Source organism: Syngnathus floridae, chromosome 8 (assembly GCF_059516105.1).
Source record: "Syngnathus floridae isolate MCC-2025c chromosome 8, RoL_Sflo_1.0, whole genome shotgun sequence".
Classification (NCBI taxonomy): domain Eukaryota; kingdom Metazoa; phylum Chordata; class Actinopteri; order Syngnathiformes; family Syngnathidae; genus Syngnathus; species Syngnathus floridae.
This window is the reverse complement of record NC_142420.1, coordinates 3,273,762-3,291,659: the sequence shown is the minus strand read 5'-3', so window position 1 is coordinate 3,291,659 and position 17,898 is coordinate 3,273,762. Positions and strand designations below refer to the sequence as shown.

Here is a 17,898-nt window from a genome sequence, read left to right as displayed (position 1 = left end):
AACATTTTGCAGATGTCTTCCTAACATGTCTGCAATATTGTTTTTTCAGCATTAAGCACAATTTAGTTTTGAGGAGCTGACCTTGTATCTTTGGGGACTAATTAGGAAACCTCAGTGGGGCTGGCTGACCACCCTGGATGCCCCAGGGCGCCTCAACCAGGTCCCCACAAGGTCCACCCTTCCCCTCTTGGATGGGTGACGCCGAGTCAGTTTTGCTCTTGTGCACACTATATTTATTATATATTAGACGGCAAATGAATGACACACAAATTTGATGCACAATTTGTCTTCGCGGGCCACGTCAAATGATGTGGCGGGCTGTATCTGGCCCCCGGGCCTTGAGTTTGACACCTGTGATGTACAGGGTGATGCAAAAACTACACAACTCATTCAAGTGAATTTTTCAGCAGTTGTGTCATGAATCAAAAAAGAAGCTACAATGACAACATTGTCTTACTCAGCTTTGAGACAAATGTACAATTAATAAAACAATGTTTTCAAATTTTTTTAACGGGATGGGGGAAGTTTTGGAATGTTAACTCAAGCTTTATCAAACCGCCACAAAGATTGCGTATTAAACAAGATGCATTTAAATTCAAAACCTCCAGCTCTGTAGCTCAGATAGCGATTTTAGGCATTTTAAAAAAAAAAAAATCCAGAATTTTATACACCTTGTGGTTAAGTCATGACTGCAGAAAGAGCACCTGCTTCTTTTAATGTGATGCTGCAGCTGTGCCTTTCGCTTTGTGCTTGCAAATAAATAAATAAATGAATACCTCCCATCGCTCAAATTGATTAGAGCGTTTATTCAAAGCGTCTCTTCTTTTTTTTTTTTTCCTCAACACAGTTGAAAAGATGTAATTTCCCACACCTCTCCATTGCGGAACAACATAATTACACGGCAGAGTGATTAGTAAGCCGAATGAATAAAGCCACTCATTTGTTTTTTTTTTCAAGAAGCAGATACGGGATGGTTTTAAGTGCCGTGTGATAGATGAAGCTAATGGTTAACATGTCCTAAATCGGCAAGGTAATCGACTGAGTAAACGCGGAACAACGGCTATATCAAATTATTAAGAAATATAACAGAAATAATATATATATCCACAACATGAAATTGTTTCGACTGTCGTGGTATCTGTTGTATGAAAAACCACCGTGTGTTTTAATCAACAATGGCTGCCAAATTAGGTCTTCATTCATCGCTTTTGTTATGTTCCATTAGAGAGACAGAAATCTGCCATGTGCCGATATGCATAATACAACTACAAGATATGCAGATGAAGTACTGGTATTATTTTATATCATCAACCTGCCATCCTCACATCACATCACAAATGATACAATTATTTCGCTCAATGTTTTTTTTTTCAGGCTCGGGCCACTTGCAACATCTAAGCTCCGCTTCCATTATGGGACCAAAAGTCATACTTTCATTTCAAATCTGATTTCAACGTGAATGTAGCAAGGTGATGTTAAGTGTGCTGTAATTTTTTAGTCTTTGTTTTGATAGACCTTCAGCCATCTTTCATTAAAATAACTCGGAACAGTTTTAATGATCAAAAAGTCCTTCCTCATTTTCCCACAAATCTTAATCAGTATGTGAAATATACATTCTTTAAAATTGATTTGTTAATAAGGAGCAGAGAAAAACTATTTTTCCGCTTCAACACACGCTTTGTCAAACTTCTCATTGCACCACAATCCTTAACCTCTGCCTCTTCTAAAGAAGCTTCTGAGGCATTACAAAAATGTTTTAAAAAACAGTAACCACTCTGACAGTGTGTGATATTAAACTTCAAATGCATACTTCTCCATTTAAATTCTTCACTTGAAGCTTTGAGGAATGTATCGAGCCAGTCAACAGTCTGGCTGGCGGGCTTGAAAATGTAATTTCTCTTTTTCTTCTCTGCCTGACTATTATGTTTCAAATCAAAATTATTCCGAGAATAATCAGAGGTAAATCAAAGCAGATTGCTGGAATGTCACCAACACGTGATTTGTCTCTCTTTAGAAGTTGCGTGTAAGCCTGTGAAATTGCCTCAAAAGGATTTATTAACCATGATGTGTCGATGAGCATGGATTTCATCATTCAATGGGAATACTGCAAGAAACAGCATCGTTCTGCCAAAACATGCTGTATATTTTTTTTCAACCTTTTGGTGCATCACTTAGGTGATTATGCTCATACTAAGATAACATCAAAAGCAGCAATGCACTTTTGGATTTTGAGTGTCCTACATTATGAGAGTGGAAGATTAAGATTATAATATAGCTCCGGGGTCTTGTGAGATTCTTGTTCATACCTGACAGTACAGTAAGTCTTCTGTTCAGTACAAAAATGTGTGGAAGGAAAAAAAAAAGGCAGCAAGTGAGGAGTATTGAAACAAACAAATGAGATTTACTATTCACAAGACAAAGGATTCACAAAAGGCTTTAATTTGAAGTCCGGGCTTTCTGATTTTATTGAAGAGCTTCACGTTGAATTATTTAAAAGGCTGTCAAAGCCAAAAATCCAGCATTTGTCATTCTATCCAGAATGAAATGACAAAAGTGACGATTATCTTTGTAAAGGCAAACTTCTTTTGTATCTAACAAAACATCCAGTGAGTGTTTTTTTTTTTAAACTCAAGTTAAGGCCTGTTTTCTGGTATCACTAACTGCTGCATCTCTCCGCCACTGTCATCACTTTGCACTTGACTCTGCTGCTGATCAGGCAATTGTGAAGCGCCATTAACTCCCTAATGCAACTAAAGAAAATATGTTGCGTCATTGTGTTGTACTAAGCACATCATCTTTTGTCTTATCAGTTGATTGTTAGATAGCTACAGGATATTTCGGACCTAATATATAAGAAGAGTGAAACCGTTAAGCAAATTGAAAGTCTGGGAAAGGTCCTTGGGAACAGAACTTTTGGCAGGCATGTGTATCATGACCTGAAAAGACACGGGAAGTTTTTGTTTGGAGTGACCATTTAAGAATTTTTGGGCCATTTCCAGAGATCCTTCAAAACAAACTAGTCCTTGAGTGATTTTCTCAGATTTGTAGAACCATGAAGTGCAACCCTAAATTACAAATAATTTCAACATACGTACATGAAGCATAGCAACCACTTTTGATGTCTTGCTACAAATCACAAAACTCTAATAACAACCCAACCCCTGAAGCCAGTCTAACTTGGGAACACAAAAATTGTCTGTCATAAACGATTCACAAAAATGTGTTTATCAGCCATGCCTGAGAAGACCCTGAAAGTAGATCACATCAGGATTATTTTGGCCGTTTCCTGAAGTTCTTCAAAATGACACGGTATTCTGATTTCTAACAAATATGAACCACTGATATTAGCCAGATGGACACTGAATTGTAAAAAAGTTGAAACTGCGCCATCCCTGAAGCCAGTTTCGACCTTTTGCATTGCAGTTTGCGAGCCATCGGGGTTCTAACTCTAATTTCTGTGTACTCACATCCAGGCCACGGCCCTAACCCAACTTCAGCGCATATAAACATTGGGGGGGTAAAAAAGCTTGTACACGTCTCTTCTCAGCAATCAAACCTTCTCATTGTGTCCTTTCAGACTCTCCGCAGATGTCTGCAAGAACCACTTTGCAAGATGGAGGCCACGTCCATTATATCCCTCCCGCTTTCGGCTGTCACGTCAGCTGCATTTCTCTTTGTGCAAGACGACGACCGTGAGGGCGACGGGCAGAACAGCCGTCACCTTAATGTCTCCCTGCCTGATCATGAGACACTCGTAAAGATCCATCGGCTCACCCGCAAGTAGGCCAAACTCACGCACACACATGCACGCGGGGGAATTTTATAAGCAGAAAAAAAGGACAGCGTGACGCAGCAGACTTATGTCCTTCATTACGTTGTACATATTAAGGATACTTTTTGAACTCCACAATGTGTTTCTGTGCTACTCAGGTAACATTTGATCATCTTGACAACTTATAAGATGGTTTATGATTGCCTACATGTGCTCAAAGATGGAAGCAAAGCACTCATTTTGTCTAAATGAAGCTCCTCAACTTACTTTAATGTAGTTTCCGGCCATCAACATGCAATTAGATGGCGCCAAAGCAAGCACAAATGAGTGAGTTCCTACGGGAATGATAGAAGACACTCGCGGTAATATTTATGTGTATTTAAAATAACCGCATTTGCTTTAAAAAAGTATTTAGCTTAAGGCTATCAAACAATGCAAAACACCATAGACGGGCTAATGAATAACATTGGATGCAGCAGATGTTTGAACAAAACACTCACAAGCTATAATTGACCTTTAGCGAAGAACAACTATTACTGTGGTTTATCACGATAGCTCCGTGTACTATATACAAATTTATGTTATACCGCCCCTGGTGGCCAAGGCGTGCACACCAGAAGGACCAGCACAATATCCCATGAAGTGAATCAAAAAATGTGGCAGAAACTCTTACAATGTACAATTACTCTTTCAATTTAAATTCTCATGAGAAAAAATACTATGTTTTTTTTTTGGGAGGATGGAACAGATGAATGGCATTGTGGTTTATTTCAATGAGGAAAGATAATTTGATTTACAACCCATGGAACAAACTCAAGGAATTCACATGTCGAAGCGCATGGAAAGTGGCACAGACTTATAGCAGGATGAGAAAAAGACCCGAGAGACTCCAATAAAATAAAATGATGCTAAATGAGGGAGCATTCAACCATTGTGGGTGTCACTGATTAACGGCGCATGCATTGATGAGTTGCGTCTGCAAGCTATTTATCCGACACGTGCACTTATACAAAAGCAGATATTGTACGTGATGGAGATGGAGAGAGAACGAGGGCAATTTGGATCCTCATTAAATTTTCAAAAGTCCTGATGGTCCTCACAAAATTGAACCAACTGTTCCAAAGCAACCTTCATTTTATGCTACAGTAACTGCAAATTAGTTTCACAAAACTGTTTTAATCACACACACTGCAGAGTTAATTTGCTGTGTGCTAATTTTCCACACTCCCCTCTTAGATGACCATCAGTCATAGAGCACGATGGCTTGACTGATCCTCTCTGTTCTGGCCTGATTCTACCCTCCACACAAGTACTGGTCGTGCTGACCGTCCTACTCTATACAAATCAACGATTTAAACAACAGCCTAGTATTTTTAGTTTATGCTCATTGACTATACATCCATTTTCTGTATTACTTATTCTTACTGTTTCATTTTTTTTTTTTCTTACACAGTTGCTGAATAGAATAAATTCAAAATAATTATTTTTATTAGTTTTCGTTTACTAAATGTTAGTTTTTATTTAATTTATATTTAATACACTAATTTATTTTCATTTATTTTTTTTCCATTTAGGTCAAGTTAGTCTAGTTTATGGTTACATTAATAAGGAATGAAAATAAGAACGGCGTATTATCAAGATAATCATTTTAGCTTCTACTCTTACTCCAAATTATGTTCTTTCCTTATTTCCTTCACCGGAAAAGTTTCACAATTCTTTTCACAACAGCTCCGTGGCAATTGGGTGACATGCATATAAATCCTGTAAATCATCGTGACATTTTCGCCCATTGAGTTTAAAAATAGTTGCGTTGATGATGTGCCAAGCGCGGAGCCACTGAATAGAGCGCACAGTTGGCTGAACAACAGTGAAGCCTCCCTTTTATTTATATCATCCTTGAGTCCGTGCGGGTGGCTATTTGTCAGTGCGCTCTCTCGTGTGCTAGCGCGAAGGCCGCTTCGCTCCATCCTCTGCCAGTATTCTCCGTTAATGAACACCACTATTTCACATTGGCATGATAATCAGTGCTTTTTTTGGCAAAGGAAAGCCACCATTACCGTCTCTTGAACAATTACAAAAATACACTGTAATCCCCTTTTTTCAATCATAGGTTAACTTCCTTATTACGTTTGACAGTTATCTTGAGCTGTCACCTCTATTTGCCATCTTTTTATCCATTTCTGAAAGAAACTCATTGAAGAGCTGATTGCTGCGTGCCAGAGGTGGGGGCCATTCCGTGGCACGCTACCTGCATGGAAATTACCTTTAATCGTCCTCAGTCATTGTGAAAGTGGTAATTGGCTTGCGCCAGCAGTTGGAGGGGGTCGTCTTGCCAGTCATCGACTAAATGTTGTTGCCTCGTTGCCAAAATGAGACAGAATTATGACGGCCTCGCTTTTGTTTTTTTTCCATTGTTCAAATAACAAACAAAAAAAAAGATAACAAATTGTAACGTCCTAAAATGTTCTTAATAGCTATACCTACAAATTTGAAAGGCAACTTTTCAGTTACAAACTGTTTTCCACTTCCTTATTATGTATATATCAGGATTTCTTTTCTACTAGGCTCATATTTGAACGACTTACTGATTGAGTCATTTTTATTCCATTAGCTTTCAGTCAAAACACAGACTGGCACAGGAGAGTAAAAAATAAATCTGCTTGTGGACATGGAAGAGGTGGAACTTAAAAATCACGATGAGTGTGTCACTAAGTGAAGTTTGACTCGAGTGTGTCACTAAGTGAAGTTTGACTCGGTGGAATTGACCATCTCACTGGCAGACAGATGCCATCTGGTCGAGGAGGCTTGAGATGGATCGAGTACCGTCACACAATTCTCTTCATGCCTCCCTTCTACTGGTTCGGGATGGTTTATAAAGATTCTTTTATCAGTAGGCCAAAATCAAGCAAAGACTGATCATTACTTCATCGGGCAAGGATCCAAATCAATATCCCATTAATGTCAAAGCTTCTAGGTCGGGATGTATCCCGCTAATGTGTCCTTGGTCTAACTCCTGGACTTTTATCACAGAGACTTTGAGATTGAGGGTATGCAGTGATTTTGTGTTTGGGTAAGACATGGAAGGATGAACGGACAGTACGGTAGATATATGTGTTAACTCATGGACGAAAAGAGGCGATAGATGTCTAGGTGGAAGTGCCGATGACGTATAGTATTTAAGGATTGATGTATTGTTGGAAGATTTTAGCGAGGGCAACCCAATCGCGAGACGGTATCAATGGTTGGGATGGACATGGATAGACTGACAGCCGGATCGACAGCTGGTCGTGACTTCACAGTCGATAAGACTCATCCCCAACTTTGCTGCTAACACTGAGTCTACATTTATAGACTCGAAGAGAGAGAGGAAGTGGAGATGAAGGACAGTTGATAGGTATCGCAGTGACTCAGATGTGATGGAGTTGTCATCGACTTCCTTTTGAATCACAAGTTACATGCCAGTGTGCCAGTTGGACGCCATCCCTCAGCCCCGCCCGCGACACTACTCATCAACGTCAGGCATCTGTCTCCATGTTCGCAACATGAACACCATCACTGGGATGTAGACGCCAAAGAGCTGCTCTGCTGTACAGCTATTAATAACCCAAATGTTCTAGCACACTGTAATTGAGTTGTGCCAAATATTCAATGCTGGAGTGAGTCGCTGAGGCCTCAGCTTCAATGTCATCATGGCTTCGCTTTCTTTTATTGGGGTTACCAGAAAAAGATGACTAAAGTCTGAGTGACATCCTAACTAATTAATGATGTTCGGTACAAAGTACACATAGCGGGCCCAGTGAACATATCTCTGGTGTCAGACGGAGTACTTGTGTCTCCAAAGCATCACTTTTTGAGGAGACCCTCAAAATGGCATGTTTGGTCAACCATTCATCATCATAAACTTGACTTGACCCCTTTCACAAAGGTCACTCAATGATTGTGTGAAGGGTTACTACTTTTTTTTTTATCAGGCTTGTCATTTCTTGCTTTGTTTATTCCACCGGTAGTTTATTTCAGTGTATGTGCGGCAAGATCAAAATTTCGTCGGCGCTGCTTCGCCAGATGTTCATTTGCATATGTGTGGAGTCAAATACTTCCGGATCTCAGAGGAGATCTGCAGGGTGTTGGCACTTTGGCAAGCTGCTGGTCGTATGTGGAAAAAATCCAGGAAATGTCAAGAATGGTTAGACATGTAGCATCGCGTGCAGTTCATCTGGAAACAAGACCGGGCTAAAAGGTCATGTGCAAGGAAAGGTACAAAAGAGGAAGAAAGAAAATTATGAGCTTCGACAGGCTGAAGCCAATTTGGCAAAAGGAACAAGTACAAGAAAATAGCCGCTGACTTTATGACCCGAAGAGCTTAAACAATGTCCACGTCCATGTTGCTCTTTCACAAGAGTGATAACCAACAAGTTGGCCAGATTTAGAAGGTGTAGAGCACTGCCAAGTTACACCATATCTTCTACATCTAAATAACCTTGATTATTTTGGATTAAATAAAAAATAGAATTCAAATACCGTAATTTCCGGACTATAAGCCGCACCGGACTATAAACCGCACCAGCTAAAATTTTAGAAAAAAGTCACGGCTTATAGTCCGGAAATTACGGTAATACAATCATTTTGGATCACGATTGCAATAAAAAAGTCACCGAAATCCATAAACCGATTCATCCTTCATCGTCAACTGTTCGATACGCATGCTACTGACACCTACAGGACCGAAAGGGAATATCATTGACAATCTTTTTTTTTTCTTTTTTTACTTCAATCACACGTACAGTGCGAGTTGGAAAAAAGAAACAACAGCATCGATATTTGCTCTGATCAATGGAAAAAAGAACTTCATGCTTTCTTATTCTAATTTCGCTTGATCTTGGGATTCTTTTAAGAACTCTTTCTATACACAGGCAATGAGCAGACCATCAGCAAACGCCAACGAGTGCAATGACGAGTTCTTCGACAAATTAGCGCCCTGAAGACAACTGCTGTGTTATTATTTTGAAACGTCCGCCGCGTATTCATTAATCTTCATTTGCGCTTGATAAGTGTGACAACCGAATGAAATCAGATGCCTCTTGCGGTGGGGCGAGGTTTCATATCAATGCAGAACGAGTCTTTCAGCAATCTGAGAAGGACTTTCGATTAATTTTGTGTAATTAGCGGCTAAATAGATCACCAGGCTCACCCAACACTATTAGGTGTGAGAGAACAGCGAACATCACTGCAGATGCGATGCAGCAGCCGAGAGTGCAATCAAGACTTTTAAATAATGAAAGAGCAGCACATCGCGCTGTGGCCATTGTTGGATCATGCCAATGTGCCAAATCTATTATGCTCTCTGTGCAATGCGAGCTCTGGCCTGGTAATTAGAAGGTATATGCTCAGGGCTCGGCGCTGTGGTTTTAGATCACTATAATTGCCCCTGATCTCCTTTTAAGACATCACCACTCATTCCCCCTCGTAATTACCCACACATCAGCCTGTGACATCAACGCACCCCGCTCTAGTTCACATTGACGCCACATTTACAGCATTCTAATTGTGTGACTCTTACCACAGAAGCAAAGCAAATAGTGTCCGGGGGGGGTTTGCAACAGGCATCGGTTGGATTGGTATGAGATGGTGCCTTATGGAAATCATATGAACGTATTTTCCGGACTATAAGGCGCACCTAAAAACCTCAAATTTTCTCAAACGTGCGCCTTATAGTTCAGTGCGCCTTATATATGGACCAAATTCCTAAATTTAAACTGGCCCGAAGCATTGTGTCATGAAAACAATCATAAGTGGCCCGCTGAAGACTATGAATCATGAATCAAAAAGACTATGGATCATTATTTTGTGATTATGAAGTAATTTGTTGCGTCTGAAGTTGAAATAAAAAATGGAGAATGATTTGATTTGGATTAAAAATCTGACATGGTACATTAATGGTGCGCTTTATAGTCCTTATATAAGGACAAAGTTTTAAAATGGGCCATTCATTGAAGGTGCGCCTTATAGTCCGGTGCGCCTTATAGTCCGGAAAGAACGGTAAACAAAATTAAGGGGCTTAGATTCTAAAACAACAATTTAGAAAACAAAAATCAGAATGATCCCTCAATTAAAAATGACACATTCCGTTCTTTTATCATGCTGTATGAACCAGGATGTAAAAATGAATACTACATTCCAATGTGTAATTTAATCCGATGTGAACGAGGGTTCATTAAATGAAGCACAGGTTGAAACAGTTCATTGGCATTGACTAGCGAACGACCGTTCAAAGGTGACAGCCCATGAATATTCAACACTGGCCATTTTATCTGTAAACGGCCTCGGTGGAACAATAGACTTAAATCAAATAAAATTCCCAGATGAAAGAGAGGAGTGTCATCATAACGGTCGTAATGAGATATCCATTTATAGAAGTAACATGTTCTCTCACATCCTCATAATAGCCACCAGGTCAGGAAGTGAGAGCAGCTTTGATTTCAACTGGCAGAAGTGTGTCAGTCACACACACTATGTGGAATATCACAGCCAATCACGTTCTAGAATACAATGACGGATGAGTCCAATGTCATTTTGTACATTATACTTAATTAAAGAAGTAATATTATCCTTGAACATCCTCCCTAATGGTGTTCTACATTTTAATGGAAGGAGACACCATTGTTTTAAACAGTATTGTCATCATCACACACCATCAAAACATGTTTTATTTTATTTATTAGGATATTGTGATGGTATTTTCACTGCATTTTTGTAGTGTTAATAGCACAATAATGGGCTTTTATCATGGGAGTCTCAATTCCAATATTTAAAATGCTTATGTATTTATTTAATGTAATTATTTAATTCACCTTTTAAAAAACTCATGGCAACGTCACTTCAAAATATAATAAAACTATTTCACTATAATAATAATAATAATAAATACCATGTCTCAGTCTACTCTAAAATGTTTCTTTGTGTAGGTTTTTGCATAAAAAGTACAACATTAAAAGAATAAAGCAGAAATCAAATCAAGGAACAGCCACATACAATATTTAGAAATAACAGAACCTCCTACCCTAGTATCAAATGTTATGTGTTATGCTCTTTCACCCATCACTCTAAGGTTCTATAAAATAAAATTAATATCAAATTTTCCATTGATATTGAGGTGTTGGATTCAGGTGACTAATTTGCATCCCATAAAGAATAAATCATTTTACAAACTTTTGATTTGGATTTTGCATTAAAAAAAAAAAGCAGGCTTTATGTTTGCTGGAGAATTAATAAAGGTTCCGGCTTTGAGACGGTTCAGCAATAACGTTTGTGCAAACTTTTCCGACAGACACGCCATTTCCATAACCTTTGCTTAATCACACGACTGCCGTCTTCCATTCAGACGCTCCTTTTCGGCTTCACCTTCTGCTCAATACTGGCCAGGAATCTCATTCATCAATGCCACCCCACACTGGATAATACTGACCCTACAGTGTGCACAAGTGTATTATCTCTCCTGACTTTCCAAGAGACTTGCCGATGTGAAGGAACTATTTTCACAGCTGATTAGGGCTTTTGTTTTTGCCTACTTTCACTCAGGAAGTCATCATGCTGACCTACAAGAACGTTTGGGCTATTTTTCCCCATCGAAATCACATTTGCTGTGTGACCTTTAGCGACTGCGCGCACCGCTAATTAATTACACTTTAAAGATTTTTTTTTTTAAATGCGTAGTTTCCAGTTCAACAAAGCAGAGAAAAACTGAACTTAAAAATGCTAATGAGAGCATCTTGTTCTATTAAAGGGCACTCATTAAGATGAGAAATGAGTGTGCCACAATTACCCTGCGGGGGCGCCAGAGGACTTAAGGGAGGTTCAGCTTTTGAGGAAGAAAATGCTCAACTTACTGTAGATATGCGAAAAATGTCTTTAAGTAGGGATTTTAGGAAAGGACAATTTGGGACATGTGAAATGGGTGGTTAAGTTTATGTAGTGTTTTAAATTCACGCTTTGATCCCTCAGCGGAAGTATCATTTTGATTAATCGTTAAATCATTTTTAGTTAATTATTAGAGTGCATTATAGGACTGCAGTTTTTCTGGTGACTTTTATTTTTCAAATGTATAATAAGAATGAAAATAATAGACCATAAGTGGAGTGCAAACGTGGAAACTTTTTGATTATAACAATTTTGGATTCCCTTCTAGTAAAATTTATTTGCTCTGAAAAAAAATACTAATATATCAAATAATAAGTTGTTATTTATACTTGACAAACCTGGCTGGAGCAAAAGTGTCTAAAACTAAAATGTCTGAAACTAAAAAAAAAAAAAATGTTGATGACAAAATGACACTTATATTACGCACTATTTCTCGCTGTACAAATTCTTATTTTAATACACGAGTCCTCACAACAAACAAAAACACACACCTATCCCTCATCTGCAAACCCAGCAATGTACCCATTCGACATGCCCATTAAACTATTATGGATCAGCAATATACATGGAAAAAATAATGTCAGCCAGGAAGGAGGTGGAGGAGTGTCCCATTAGCCCCGATCTCTGCTGACCTTGGGTGCTAATTATCTCGTCGCCATTAAAAATCCATCAAACTCCATATATGTTCATTTCGAAGCCTCTGAATGACGACACAAAATGTGCGGCACTTAAATTCTCCCAAATCAACGATGATAAAGAGTGTTAAATTCAAGCCTCATCGAAATGTTCCCTTTAACCCACCCCCTTTTTCCCCCTGCTGTATCTCACCTCGTTTGTATTCCCAAGGCAGCCCCCCCCCAATGCCCCCGGTGTAAGGGTGGCATTATTAACTCAGCAGGGGGATGAGTGTGGGTCACAGCGAGTGTTTAACCCCCTGAATCCCTAGCGGACCCTCGACCACCACCTTAAAAGACCTTTGACTAACAGGTGTCACACAGCCAAACAGAAGATTTGTCTTCATCCCGTTTTCCGTGGAGAAATCCAGTGGGGGGGCATGAGAGCTGTTTAGATGAAACATCGACAGACCATTTCTTAACGTTGGTAAATAATCGGAAGAAAGAGGAGTCATAAATTGATCAACCACCACTGACCTGAATAGATACAATGACAAAGATTTGTTCAGTTTGTGGTTGGATGCAAAATAATTAGTTTGGGTCAATTTTCGAAAAATATTGGACGTTGGTGTGTTGTGCAGTTCAAAATGGAAATGCCTGCACTGTTGAATTGTCTGCAACTATTATCAAATTAAAATATTGATAAATAAAGTTCATTTGAATTGACATAATCACAATTTGTCAAATTAATATCTAGGAATACCTTCTCAAGCTTTACAATTTGTGTTAATGAGCCAATGTATACAAAGCAGAATTAAGCTTATCGGAGTTTGGTTGTTTTTGAGTACTTTTTAAAGATACAAACTTTTTTTTCCAGCTTGATTATTATTCACTTGAGGGCTATTGTGTCAAAATTCAGTTTATTCTTTCAAGCTGAGTTGTGCTACTGCTGCTTGCTAATGAGCACAGGCAGACCGTATTTGAATGTCAGCATTTTGCTTGTTAGCTTTAATAACACTTTTTGTGGGTTTTGCGATTAAAAACAAATGGAACTTTTTTTGCTTGATTACGGTTCACAGCAACATTTTGTGTCTACTGGGAATCGCCGTCATTTATTTTACGCACGGGTGATGACCTGCTACCCTGGATTGTCATCACATGACCCCCGAGTGACGTCTCTTGGAGAGTCTCCGCTGACTCGACACATTTGCACTCATTTCTTTCAATCTCGCTAGTAGAGAACCTCCTTGCTCCAAGATTTTGCGGATATGCTCGAATGGTGCTAATTGTTTTTAGCCAAGCAGTAGGCCCTGCTTGAATTTTGTAGCAGAATCAAGGATTCCAAATGTTTCCCACACCTCCTGATTGTATCTTGTAATAGGAACAGCGGCAAAGCATTCATTCATGACTAATCAGATTCTTGAAGCGATTTCCAAATAGCAAAGCATGAGAAAAAAGTTCAGTTTTCAGTTTCGTTCAGTCTCTAATTATTCATGTAGTGATTTTTTTTTTCCTTGAACTTTTTTTTTTTTTTTCCTTAGTGAAGTTGGCAGTGTTTGGAATCTGTGGATCATTGGCAATCTTTTACTGAATGGTGATTGGGAGGAGGTCCGACATGCAGAGGCTAACATTTTTTGCAAACATTACAGTTGACCTTCTTTCATCTACATATATAAACATATATATTAACAATAAATAATAAAAAAAAAATATATATATATATATACCTCCCTGTTTCTCTTTTTCAGAAGAATTTTAGGGGATTCATAAAAAAATAAAAAGTAATTCCCCAAAAAATGTTTTTTTGCAAACACCCCAAGATATCTATTGCCACTCCATGGCCCCCCGAAAAAAAAAAAAAAATCTTGCTCTGTCAGTGATTCTGTGGCAAAATACAATGAAATGAGTATTTATGACTCACGAGTTTTTCCCCTGAAGAATTTATTCTCGTGCATTACAACATTTTTCTCGCATTAACATTTACTTTTTATGATGTTTTTCTCTCTGTCTTCCTTTCTTTAAAGCGGGGCCTTTAGGATTCTCTGTCCACTTTGACTTTATTCATATGGACTAAAGTATTTAGCCATTGCAGTTTCAAAATTAAAAATGAAAGAATGTATGACATTTGTCTCGGTTTTTTGCAGCTAGAACAGCTTCCATTCTTTCAATTTTTTTTCCTACGAAAAGCCTCTCGACACCGCACAACGGTTTATGGCGGCGCGCTAACATCTGTGAGCGGTTGTGCTGGTTTAAGTTAATGTTTTAATTGGTTCCCTCGAACAGAGGGTGAGCCAAATTGCTTTAATGTCCCCGAGGCTTTCTGTTTTAATGAGATATTCTCTCCTCCGAGGGATCACAGGGGTCTTGACCCATGTTGTCACTGGGATATTATCACAGAACATAGACACACATTGCATAAATGAAGTGGATATCTTTTAAACACATTGGGGAGTGGATAGTGTGTCCATTGAGATGGAGAGAGAGAGATCTGAGGCTAATTTCATCGTCTGGCTTGTGGGTGGCCTACGAAATGCTTAAAAAACATTTCCCGACATTCTTGGAAGCTTTTTAAATTTAGCAACACTAGTTGAGAAATTATCGAAATGTTAATATCTGTTAACATGTGAATTACAGTAATGTTATTCTTTTACGATAATAAGATTAACATTAGGAGTTGTAATTTTATTTGAGAATGTTTTAAATTATAAACATTTCGGGGATTGTAGTAAAACATCACAGGAACTCCTAATTCATGAGGATGGTTTTATTTCACAAGAAACAAAATAGTATTATATAGTATTATATATAATATTATTATAAGAGTCATATTTACAATGTTTTTAAATTTTAAATGTAACTATTTGAGCTTCTGGCGTTTGCAACATATGCGCTGGAATCGCAAACATGTTGGGGAGCATCATGTTCATTAACGTGTCCAGATTCTGCCTACGGCAGTTGAATAGTGGCTTTAAAGTGAGGAAGCGATGCGGAGAATGTCGTGCTGATTGCTGCATCGATACAATATAAATCTTTTGGTAGCGGCGGTGTGATTGTGTGGTTGTGCGGTATCTCTCTTTCTGGAATAATGAGGCTTATCATCCTTGAAGGCAATCTCAATGCAGGGAGATATCAAGATAAGATTCCACAACCAGTTGCAATTCTATACATCCACAGCCTGGAAACTAAGTCCATCTTGAGATGAGAACGCTGGCGCTTATAAGAGACAATATCAGAATTTGGGTTTAGAGTGAACGAAGGGGCCTGACTTTAACCCCACTGAATACAACCACAGACTTGAAATGAATGCTGATGTTCTATAGGGGTGGTGATCAAGATGAAGTGCCAGGCTGTGTGTGGTTCTTCCACCCACTATTGAGAACCTCGGTTGTTAAATAAATGACCGTACTTACCGGACTATAAGCTGGTACGTTTTGCACAAGCTTTTAAACTTTATAGTCCAGTGCATCTTATTTATGGGTTTTTCATGATTTTTATAATATTGTATGATTTGTGCATCTTCTCTTATATAAGGAAATTAAACATCAAAACACATGCGGCTTATAGTCCAGTGCGCCTTATATATATGAACAAAACCGTATTTTTCCCAAATTTCAGCTGGTGAGTTTTATATTCGGGTGCGGCTTATAGTCCAGAAATGACGGTAATCCATCCATCCATCCATCCATCCATCCATCCATCCATCCATCCATCCATCCATCCATCCATCCATCCATCCATCCATCCATCCATCCATCCAGTAGCAAATTGCTGTAATTGTAATGTGATGACATTTTCTTAAGAAGCATGTCCCGAATTTGATTTCCTTAAGCCCGCAAACGCCCTTGCATTCATCAAATGCAATTCTGACATTCCGTCGCCACAAGTTGAGAATCACCGCTCGAAAGGTTATTCCTTCAAGCCAGTACGGCCAGATGTCCTTGTGAATAGTCTTGTTAAGCGTTTTTAATGTTCCCCTCTCCGTCTGTCAGTTAATATCACAGCTAACAATCACGACGAGATGGAACACAGAGAAGCTTCCGTGGAAACTGTGGTCGGCCGCCACAAAGGCCCTTTTGAAAGCGGCCGGACGAACACTATAGATGTGAATCTGTTGGGACCGTCAGCGTTTCATTTGCACAGCCTCTTCACCGTGACAAGCAAAGAAAGAAGAGTAGTCGATGCCGCTTAGAGAGCCATTTATTTTTCTTGCCTGCCGGCCCTTTTTTTTTTTTTTTTTGTTCAAAGGGCCTTTTGTTTTTGCCAATAACAAGAGATATAAAAGATAGAGCTGATAACAGCATATACAGTATGACACCTACATCCTTCCCACCAGCGAGGCAAAGATGCAGCAAGATACCTCTGTGGGGGTGCCTCGGGCCTTGTACCTCCTCCTCCTTGTAAAAGCCTCCCGGAAAAAAATAATTTGAATTGATCGGATACGCCTTGTTTAAAACCCCGAAGGGTGTGTAGGATTGAACTGACAGTCTTTATCCGTAGAACAAAAATGAAATGATAAGTGTGGCCCTCTTACCAGGACTTTTTCTGTTGAACATAACCCAAAACTATTTTCTGTAAATCACACCTATTTGTGTAATCAGCATATTTTCTGGTCTTGTTAGCGGAGGTGGAGCTATTGCGAGCCACCAGCTGACAGCCTGACAGCTTTAACAGTGACCGGCAGCATGATCGAAGACAGAAGGAGTGGTTTGAAAAGCAGATAAGGTTCTTCTCAAGATGATGTAGAGCTGGGGTCACCAATGTGTGGTTGTTGAAAAAAAATGTTGACGAGCTCTAATGTAGAAAAAAGTCCAGATTGTTTTATTATTGAAAGGGAATCGAATATTCCCTAGTTAGGCTATAGTGACCGTTAAAGGCCAAGACAGCTGCCATGACGATGGTGTTCGAGGGCCAACTTTAAAATAAAATCTGGACAAGCCATTGCTATCCATGTACAGTGTTTAGCTTTTTTTCTTTTCTTTTTTTAAATTGACCCACTGGCACGTGGCATGACTCGGCTGGCTTCCCACTAACACATTTGCCCTAAGATGGTGGCCCACCAGGGCAGCTCCCAGTGAGACCGTTATTACCGCGTCGCTGCGCAGCGGCATCGGTGGCCCATCAAAATATATTCTAACCTGTCCGTGGTGTGAAAAAAAAATTAAAGAGTCAACAGTAGACGGCTGCCTGAAATAACTGCAAAGTAAGCCAGCTGATCACAGGGTCCCATATTGCAAATCAAATCTAATGTTTTGAACAGGCCATACAATTTAATTGTGTTAAAAGCAAATGATTTGTGTTTGTATAAAACAGTCTTTTATAATGCTTTAATAAGATTCCATCCTATAGCCCGGTAAATACAAAACATCTTTATTTATATAGCAATTTCACAACAGCTGTCGCCGTATCAAAGCGCTTTACAGAAAACTGGGGAAAAAAAAAAAAGACAAAACAATATTCATTTACAGGAAAATGACACATCTATACACATCAAAGATAAACCTCCTCAGATGTGCCGTAAGTCTTTAAGTTAAAAAAAAAAAAAATTGCATCAAACGAGAACCTCTGATGCTCATTTGAGAACCATGCCGTGCACTATGT

The 17,898-nt window shown here is 39.0% G+C and overlaps 1 protein-coding gene across 4 annotated transcripts in view; it reads left to right on the top strand.

Moving 5' to 3' along the window:
* Positions 1-17,898, top strand: part of LOC148393989 (uncharacterized) — a 47,191-nt gene that overhangs the window by 10,833 nt on the left and 18,460 nt on the right. For 3 of the 4 annotated variants that reach the window (XR_015859752.1, XM_088382450.1, XM_088382451.1), the window contains exon 2: positions 3,578-3,780. Coding sequence is in view for 2 of the 4 variants with exons in the window: in XM_088382450.1 (XP_088238576.1) it covers positions 3,578-3,780 (203 nt within the window). In the remaining 2 variants the exon portion in view is untranslated. Of the gene's footprint in view, positions 1-3,577; positions 3,781-13,841; positions 13,963-17,898 lie in introns of those variants that run through there. The other variant, XR_015859753.1, reaches the window with a different exon arrangement.